Source organism: Echeneis naucrates, chromosome 5 (genome assembly GCF_900963305.1).
Source record: "Echeneis naucrates chromosome 5, fEcheNa1.1, whole genome shotgun sequence".
NCBI lineage: Eukaryota > Metazoa > Chordata > Actinopteri > Carangiformes > Echeneidae > Echeneis > Echeneis naucrates.
In genome coordinates this window covers 13949693-13960011 of record NC_042515.1, presented here as the reverse complement: position 1 = coordinate 13960011, position 10319 = coordinate 13949693, and the positions used below count along the sequence as shown (strand labels likewise).

The 10319-nt window shown below is 40.5% G+C and overlaps 1 protein-coding gene across 1 annotated transcript; it reads left to right on the top strand.

The window, feature by feature from the left end:
- The first annotated feature begins 951 nt into the window (after positions 1 to 951).
- On the top strand, positions 952 to 10318 carry LOC115043043 (activin receptor type-1B-like). The gene is made up of 9 exons (XM_029501106.1): positions 952 to 1118; positions 3487 to 3732; positions 4705 to 4971; positions 5070 to 5300; positions 5427 to 5594; positions 6389 to 6545; positions 6668 to 6792; positions 6913 to 7043; positions 7752 to 10318. Exons 1-9 carry the CDS (start codon positions 1052 to 1054, stop codon positions 7875 to 7877), a joined length of 1518 nt encoding a protein of 505 aa, XP_029356966.1. The 5' UTR covers positions 952 to 1051; the 3' UTR covers positions 7878 to 10318.
- The last annotated feature ends 1 nt before the right edge of the window (position 10319 follows it).

Here is a 10319-nt window from a genome sequence, read left to right as displayed (position 1 = left end):
TTGCCTTTAGAAATAGTCAGTTAAAACCAGCTGTAAATACTGTAAACATGTATCAACACAGAGGATCTGTTTAATACTCTTGCTCAATCAAGCTTTATTGCCATTTTCTGATATTGCCAATATTCATATAATTTATCCTGCCATTATTAACTCTGTGAGTGCATGGATTCATGTTACTTAAAATTACAAATAAATATAGGGAAGGGAAAAATTAACTGGTGTCATTGGTGTTTAAAAGTATGGTCAACATCTCATGTTAATAATGAATTGAACTTGGACACCCTGTTTTGTCACCGGTGGTGAGTCCTGGTCTGCGGCTACATGCCATTCCCTCCCTCTCTCTCTTTCCTGCTCTTCACTCCGCTTTTCTATCATAATAAAGGCAAGAATTTCCTCCATGAATGCAGCAGGTGTTTTCATCTGAAAATCTCTGATAGAGCCACAGCTGACCCACCCAGCACTGTACATCAGACAGACAGAGATACAGAATCCAAATCAATTAGGGCAGGCTGAACAACAGACACACCAACAGCACCACAGACCATTTTCTACACGCTAGTTTAAAAAAACAACAACAATAACAAAAAGAACTATTACATGGCTGCTGTGTTAGATGGCACCAGTTTCATCTGGACGACAACAAACCCCAACCAAGGTTTTCTGAATAATGGGAGAGAAAGGAAATCTACTGACAAGAATATAGACTTATATATTTTGATATAAATAAACTTTCTCATTGTCTCTCTCAAAGCACCCCTTCGTGATTATACACATGACCTTTAACCTGGCAAGATAAATGAATACATGGATGGCAAGAAGATAGATAGATGGATAGATGGATAGATGGATAGATGGATAGGGAGAGGGATAGACAGATATTTAGATAGAGTGAGTGTGTGTCTGTGTGTGTCTGTGTGTGTGCTGCAGCCTGCTGGTGGACCGTGTTAGTAAACTGACAGCCTGCTTCAGCTGTCACCGTCTCTCCTCGGCAGATCTCACCGCGTTAGGCCGACTAAACGCGTTAATGCGATGAGCCGGGAATTTATCGACCATGGCTAAGCTCTGGATCTCTTCGGCCGTGCTGGTGGTCCACACCGTCCTGCTGGGAAGCTCCCAGGGTGAGTGAGTTGTTGTCCTCCTGGGCCGAGAGGAGGCTCAGGCCGCCGACAGCAGCAGGGCGAGCGGATGTGGAGTTAGCAGCGTGCTAACGTTAGCTACCTCAGCTAGCCTCGACCAGCAGTATAATACCGATCCTTGGACAGTAAAAACCGGGTCGGCCCTGCTTTATTATTAAATGTATTATTATATCAAAAATGTTCGTGTAATGAAATATCACGTCCCCCCTTCTGCCTTCCTGTTGCTGTCGAGCTATGTTTGGCCGGTGGGAAGCATCAGTTTAATGTGAGTCTCTGACTGTATTTTGATGTAAACACACTGTCAGCTGCTTTTCTCCTTCAGCATTCAACTTGACGTTTTCCAGCGCTCATTTACCTTTTCGGCAGTGCCCGGACATCATCCACACACATGAACCGTGCAGCTGGTTAGATGTTGATAGTCTAATACAGCCTGTGTCAGGGTCTGTGCTGGATGTTTACTTACTTGGACAGATTGGTTGTCTCATGTTTACAACATCCAAGAACACACACCGAGATTACATCCTTTAAACACTTTAATGTTTAGTAATGGATTACTAAAACAACTTCAGGATTCAGAAATAATGGGGTCGTGATTCCAGTAGTGTTTATTAACATCTTTTTATTTTATTTTATTTTATTTTTTACACTATTCTACTTTGAGTGTAATAAAATGTAATGAGATGCTGAGGGTCCAGGGCAGGACTGGGTGATATCTGTAAGGTCCTTACCAGGATCACCAGTATCACCAGGATCACCAGTATCCCATTAATGTAATGTGGCAAAGCCAATACTACCAACCAGGGCTGCAACCATCAATTACTTTCGTTATATCTTCTATTTCACATCACCATTATAATGAATTAATTTGTTTTATCTGTGTTAATTATAAAAATCCTGCTGTGTTCTTGTGTTATCTATATTATAAAATATGTTGAAAGTTTCCTTCTGTAATCCTTATTTTTTCTCATAGGACTCATTTTTGGTTTTAGAACAATCAGCCCAATGCCGATAAAAGCTGTGACATTTACCACCAAAGAAAGTCTAAAATCCCAACCCTATTCCATGTTGAGTCAGCATTTGTCTTATTTATTTGCTTATTTTTACTGTGGTTGTTTTTGTTGCTGATATTTAAGCGCCAGCATACGCAAAGTAGGTGTTGGCATGGTATGAGTCAGTAAGTGGCACAAAACATGTTGTAATGGATTAACTCAAAGATTCCAAACTCTAAAATTCCTACTTATCATTGACAATGCTGAAGTTTGGCTGCATGTATATGGGCTTCCCAGAAAACACACAAAGTCTCTTGCAAGGTCATTTTCTATTCAGAATCCATTGGGGGCTTTTTCAGGATTACTGGAATGCCACATCATGTCTGTGTCTTAATAACATTACTCAATTTCTGGGAGGAAGTCTATAATGACTGTCACAGCTGGTCCTTTAATCTCTACTCCTACATGCCCTCACATAAACTCTCCACCCATCCTCCCAAAAATCTCCCCAACACCTCCCCTTCTTCTTGACTTTAGCAAAGCCTTCCTCCATTTCTCTGTCCTTACCCCCAAAAATCATCTTTGCAAGATATCACCCATATTCATTTCATCCTTTAATACTTCACTAAAATCTCTCTGGACCTTGTCAAGTCACCACTTCCACACAGGCCTCCCACACAGCATACCTTAACTTTTGCAGCTGTCTTTATTTGTGGCCTAAAAGTGACAACTTGCATGCTAAATAGACCACAATAAATGTTCAGGGACAAAGAACTGCTAGTGTTTTACTTTATGTTTTTAGGTCATTTTTTTAGGTAATGTATTTTTAGTTAGATCTCCATCAGCCACTTTATTGTAACAGCAGCTATTCTTCCTGGATATAAAGCTGCATAATGTTTGCATGGTGTCATGCACACTGATGCTGTGCCCTAAATCCATACTTAATGCTAATTCTTGCATAATTTGAACAGGAATCCAACAACACTGACAGAATTACTCATTTCATACAGAAAATGACACAGTATGTGTCAGTTTGTTTTTCATTAGCTCTACCATCCATAAAATGTACTCAAATATTGGCTGCATTAATTACGCATTCTGCTGCTTGAGTATACTTTTGCACTAGTGTGGATTTGGGACATTGCATGAACCTGCTGTAAGTGCGAATGTCCTCTACTCAGGATTTCCACTGAACAAGCCAGTACAGCTGAGAACAAAGTACAGTACTTGGTTTGTAGCTTTGACTGTTTTGTAACAAGATAATTCACAGCCTGTGCAATGACTGTTTCAGCCCATTATTGTGAATTGTGCAAATTATTATTGTTTACATTGTTTTGTTTCTGCCCCCTCCATCTCTGCAGCCCTTTGGTGTAATTGCACCACTGCCCAGTGTGAGAAGACTGGCTCCCAGTGTGAGACAGATGGAGCCTGCATGGCATCCACCTCCTTCATTGATGGCCAAGAGCAGCACATCCGTATCTGCATCACACGGGACAAGCTTGTCCCTCCCGGACAGCCATTCTACTGCCTTGGTGCCGAGGGCCTGCTCAACATCCACTGCTGCTATACTGACTTTTGCAACAGCATTGACCTCAAAGTACCCTCAGGTGAGAGCTATGAAATTTCACTGTCCTTACACAGCATGAGCAGAGAAATTACCCTTTTCCTATAAGAAATGCCCCTGGCACACAGTGTGTGGAATAAACTTTGGACAGCCAAGAATGTGCAAGAAACTGTTTTGCACTGTGCATCCTGATTAATATTCTCACATGTGGAGCCACTTTTGCACATATTCATTAACTTTTATCCCCGAAGAGGAAGTGGAGCCAAGTTGCAACATTTTACACATTGTCTTTGATGTGATATAAAAAAAAATCCCAGTGCCTGAAGAGCATTTCCCATTACTGACTTTTCCAAGGTGTTTTATTCAGCCTTCTAAAATGCTAAGAATGCTGTTTATGGAGACAAAACTCAAAAGAAGTCACTGTGGAAGAGTGTGTGGAGGAAATGGTGGGCAGTGTTTGTTTCCAGCACAAACAAAAACCACAAGGTTATAGGAAATATTTAACTCCAAAACAAAACTGATATTCCAAATCATATTTGTTTTGCTTGGCTTACTGGCACACATGTTCATGTTTTTCTGTATGCCGTATTAATGTTTGGAGAATAATGTATGCTAGGACCAGCCACAGTTTGCTGAAACACAAATAATGTCAAGGATTTGTCAATTCCTATGTTTGAATTAAGGGTGGGGTAAGGAAAAAAAAAACCTGATGCAACCATGATGATTGCAACACTACTGAATATCATGGATTGGTCAAAAGAAAGAATGAGGAAAGCTTCTAATAGTGTTGCTGTTATTGTAACTTCAACACTTTTTGTTGGTGCTTTTCACAGTAAAAGCCTGTTGCCTGCAGTGTTGGGATTTAATATTTCCTGTTAGCTAACCAGAAATGATCAATGTAGGTTAACGCAAGAGTCAAATGTAGACTCAACAAAAGTTGTCTGTCAGGGAAGGAAGTCAGCGTTATGTGTGCACTGGTCGGCTGAGACACAGATTTCCTACTGTTTCTTTTCAGTAACATCTCCATCAGGGCTGGAGGGGGGGTATGGCCCAGGTGGGACATGGGGGCTGGTAGAACTGGTTGCTGTGATTGCGGGTCCACTGTTCCTGCTGTGTCTGCTGCTGTTGGTGGGGGTGTTCCTGTATCAGTACCACCAGAGGGCCTACAATCACAGGCAGAGGCTGGAGGTGGAGGACCCCTCCTGTGACCACCTTTACCCGGCCAAAGACAGGACCTTGCAGGACCTCATTTATGATCTGTCCACATCTGGCTCAGGCTCTGGTCAGTCGATGATCATGTTATATTTTATACTGCAATTCATGTGTAAAATTAAAAAAATGTAATGATGACTGGTCTTCGTTCTTTTCTTTTCTGGGCAGGTCTGCCTCTGTTTGTCCAGCGGACTGTGGCCAGAACTATTGTCCTACAGGAGATCATTGGTAAGGGGCGTTTTGGGGAGGTGTGGCGAGGACGTTGGAGAGGTGGGGACGTGGCAGTGAAAATCTTCTCATCGAGAGAAGAGCGCTCCTGGTTTCGTGAGGCTGAGATCTATCAGACCATCATGCTCCGTCATGAGAACATCCTGGGCTTCATCGCTGCAGACAACAAAGGTATGTGTCTGTATCTTGCCGTCAAATTCTGGAGGAATAATTAAATTCTTGGGTTTACAGGTATTTTTTGGTTATATTTCCCAATTAAATACCCTGTAGTAAATTTGTGATTTCTGTTTTGCTCAGATAATGGCACGTGGACTCAGCTCTGGTTGGTTTCAGACTACCATGAGCACGGCTCTCTGTTTGACTATCTGAACCGCTACTCCGTCACTACTGAAGGAATGATCAAACTGGCTCTGTCAGCTGCCAGCGGGCTTGCTCATCTACACATGGAGATTCTTGGAACTCAAGGTAGTGTTGATGTAATTGTAAGTGTGTATCTAAGCTTTACTTGGTTTTTTTACCCTTAAATAACATGATGGCTTTATCTGAGACACTTCTACATAGAAGCTGTATATCACATTCAAGCATATGTTTTGTTGTGACAAAGCCTCTAAGGTCTCATCTGCATATGACTTGTTTTTTTCCATCTGTCTTTGTAGTAGCTGCTGATTTGTGTGATTCCTCTGTGGAAATGCTTTCTTGAGGTTAAAAGATGTTTTAGCAGAAATGGGAATGCAGAAACAGTCTAAGTTTACCATCTAAAAATGACTGTATTCATTGAGAAACACTTGAAAAAAAAGAAAAAGAAAAACACTCGAATGAACGAGGGCTGCCTAACTTTTTCTTCTCTCAGAGCCCATTTGAAACTAGTTTCCTGCTTTGCCTCCCCTGCAAACACACTGGTCACACACATGCAATTTTCATCATGCTAAATTGTCATCTCTGTCAAATACACAACTGTCCCCCATCAGAAAGACAGCTGAAACAGAATCTGCCATCTAATGAAATATTATATACATTATTCTATTTACTGATTATCTTCAAAAGCAGTTTATTGTTGATTCTGATTAACTGTCTGCCATGGAGCATAGGATTGCAGTGTTTTTAATGTTTAACTGATGCCCAAAAAAGTACAACTGAACAACATGTAGTAGTTCTCAGTTTTTAATCAGGACTATATAATTGACACTGATGTGCTAAATTTACTGGATACAGAAATAACAATTCAGAAGTGATCATCATGTTCATGCATGTTTTCATAGGAAAGCCAGGCATCGCCCACAGAGACCTGAAGTCCAAGAACATCCTCGTGAAGAAGAACTGCACGTGTGCTATTGCTGATCTGGGACTGGCCGTCCGTCACGACTCTGCAACTGATACAATCGACATCGCCCCCAATCAAAGGGTGGGCACCAAGAGGTCTGTGTCACCACAGAGCTGGAGACTGAACAGTGGCTTTCTTTTCTCACACATATCTTTGACACGTCTCCCAAAATAATCTGTCCGTCGGCCTGACCTGGTACTGTTTTCATGTCTCACAGGTACATGGCTCCAGAGGTTCTGGATGAGACCATCAACATGAGACACTTTGACTCATTCAAATGTGCTGATATCTACGCACTTGGGCTGGTCTACTGGGAGATTGCACGGCGCTGTAACAGTGGAGGTTAGTAGACTCCTTGTTTTTGCTGTGGATATTCGACCTGTGTTATTTGTGTTCTTTTTCATCCGTGTTATTAGCTCACTCCACAGGGATGGCCTGACCTCAACACTGCTCTGTTATCAGGTATCCATGAAGAGTACCAGCTGCCCTTTTATGAACTGGTACCCTCTGATCCTTCAATAGAGGAGATGAGGAAGGTGGTGTGTGACCAAAAGCTACGACCCAACATCCCAAATTGGTGGCAGAGCTATGAGGTATGAAATTGCAATTAATTGCTTCAAACAAAATGGCATTACTGTTGAATATCGAGACTGTACTTAGAGAGTCATTCTAGTTTATCACCACAGTTATTTTATCTTTGCAGTTTTTGTTATTATTCCTCTTGCTAGGGGTAAAATTGTAGTCTTCAATTTGAGGGCAAAATTTTCCAGGAAATGCTACCCTAGACTACAACAGCACATGAAACACTAAGCGTAGAGGATTTTTGAATGGGATCAAATCTGAAAAAAATAATTAATAATCACAAATTATATGAAACAAAAATGAATAAATATAAGAATTAATATTACAAAGAAATTGCTATCTAATTAATTAGAAATTAGTTAAGTGTATATTTATGTTGAATAAAGGGACTTGGCCTATATATTTTATATTATTATATTATCGAATATGCTCACATAAGTCAGGCCAAATTTGCCACTTGTTGGACTGTCAGATTGTAGGTGTGTTTATCTGTGTTTCCAAATCTGAACAGTTGCTATGGTGAGTACGGTTTTATCATAGAAACTATAAATGACACCCCAAACTATAAAAAATAAGACCTAATGACCAATTTTCTTATCTAATACTGGGCCTGTGCTAACTTCATGCTGTTACCTCTATTCAAACTGTGATTATTGATGATTATTATTTTATATATACACACATATATACATATACTAGCTCACCTTTTCCTCTTCCAGGCCTTGCGGGTCATGGGTAAAATAATGAGGGAGTGTTGGTATGCTAATGGAGCTGCCCGCTTAACAGCCCTGCGAATCAAAAAGACCCTGTCCCTACTCAGCATTCAAGAGGACATTAAAGTCTGAGCAAAGTCAGCAGAGCGCTGAGAAGGAGCACTGAGCAGGACCCAGATCCAGAGTAAAGGACAGTAAGAGGAGGGGTCCGAGTCTATCCACAGAGAACGCACAAAGTAAGAAAATGTGATGGAGGGTGGCGCATTGTAAAATATTAGTCCATCGACACTCCTGCCAGTTTTGAAGCCACTTGATTTCTGACAAACCCTACCTCGCTTACCCAGCCAAACTACCAAGAACACCTTTCCTGTCTTTTCCTCAGCTACTGCTGCCCTACCTAAACTTTTCTGATCCACTCGACACTCTATACTAACAAGGATCCTTGGATTTCCTGCATAATGGTATGCAGTCAATAGCAGGATGTGTAATTAACCGGTTAATATTTTAAAAATCAGTTGCTGATATTTCTGTCTCTTTGATCACTTTTGCCTAATAGTTAACAAACAGCATTCACCCCTATTGTCTTTGTAAAGGGGCAGGCTGTGGGGGTTGGGTGTGTTTGTGACTTATTTTTACCTACTCTGTTTTAAATAGCTAGATCTAAACCTATGGGTGTTTGTGAGGCTACTGTGGAGGTTTCTCTATGCCCACCTGTAGCATACAGGCACATGAGCAGTCCATCTAGTTGTGCTACGACGGTGTGGCAGATTACCATGTCAACGTGTACAGAGCAGTAGAGACAGTTTGGGTAAGAGCAGTTCACTCTCAGCGAGCTGCGAGTTTCTGGAGCGTTAGGGCACTTTGTCAATCATGATTTAGCTTTTGAACCATTTGAGTCTTTCATATAAGCTGTATTAAACCTCAGGTTTTCTTTATGCTCACCAATCCAGACATTTGTTCTCTCTCTTTAAAACCAGCTTAAGAAAAATAAATAGTTTAAAATTATTCAATGAAAATGGACTTCAATAGGATGGCGAGTTGGACTTGTAGAGCAACAGTTGCCAGGGGCGTGATACTTGAGACGACACACTGGCTGGCTTCAGATCTGGACACTACTAAAGCAAAAACACTACATTTAGCATGTTGTACAGTGGTATGTGTGCTAAGTTTATATAATAGTCTTCTATTTTGAATGCATCTACCGTCTTAATCAATCTGTAGAGCATAAAGTACCATGAGAGTACATTGGCTGCAGTCCCTCTGATAAGCTGGTATCAATATTCAATCAACCTTTACGTAGCCAACGCTATTCAAACTGTACATTCAATTTCAGGCTCAAACGATTGTGCTCATTCACTTTTAAAAGCACTAACTTTTTCATATTGTCATAGCATGTTCAGTGTTTTTGCCCTAAGGGCTTCACCCTGTAGTATAACTACTGCACATAAACTAGCTTTTTAAAGTGATAGTTGTGTAAATGTGATGTTACATTTAGTTCATAGTTAGATCATGTTTAAGATCGAGGGTTTTTTTACCAGCTTCTTTGGTGGTGGAAAGAAAATTAAACATACCTGTCCTGATGTTTATATACAGAATTATGTACCAATCTACCTATTCACTTCTGACGTAACATTAGACATCAGACACACTGCTTATGCTGACTTATGCTGTCAGTCAACTTGTGGCTCCTATTCACCATACATTACCTCCTCAATGTACAAATTCTGTGTGATTTATTTACTTTGTACTGACATTGTCAGTATTCACTGTTTTTATTTTTGGTTTTCAGGAAATGGGTGCACTTTTGTCAATAGTTGTATGCAAATTCAACAGGTACTGTTTGTGTTTGTGTAGTCTTTCCCATGTCATTTTTTATGTGTAGGCTGAGTCCCTACGAAAGCCTGAAAGGCCACATGTGCACTACTACTGACCTCACAGCATTAAAACCAAATTATTGTCAGAATTATCTCTGGTCACAGCCTCCAGTCTTTCATTGAAGATCGTGCCACTGAAAGTAGGAATGTTTACATAAATCATGCGGATCAGTTGCAGTTAACTCGGACTGGAGAAAATCTGACTTTTCTTTGAATTTCTGAGAGAAGAAATGTTGAAAATTAATACTACTGAAACGACTCCAATACTGTCTCATGTCTCTGGCCTGGACTTTTTAACTCTGAATCACTTGTTCATCTGCACTGTGTTGTTTAAGTCTCATGGGATATTAGATAGAAGAGACAGAGCTTGCACTCGATACTGATGTTGGTAGCTGTAAAGACTGGGAAACTGCTGTTAAATAGGTGGTTGAATGTCATCCATATTTATACACCTAACGGGGTATGCTTGTCAAATTGTATCTGCCTTACAATGTTACAATGCATAGTCTATTTAAGGGGTTTTAATACCTTGCTCCAATAGTGGGATGTGAGTGAAAGAAATTAAGTATTATATTACAGGTTGTGTTAACTCCCAAGTCCATACCACTGGACAGAGACAACTGCATCCATGTACAAACCCCTTCAGGACTTCAATCATGTATCTTCTAATATAGAGTAATAAATGCAATTGTTTTCCTAT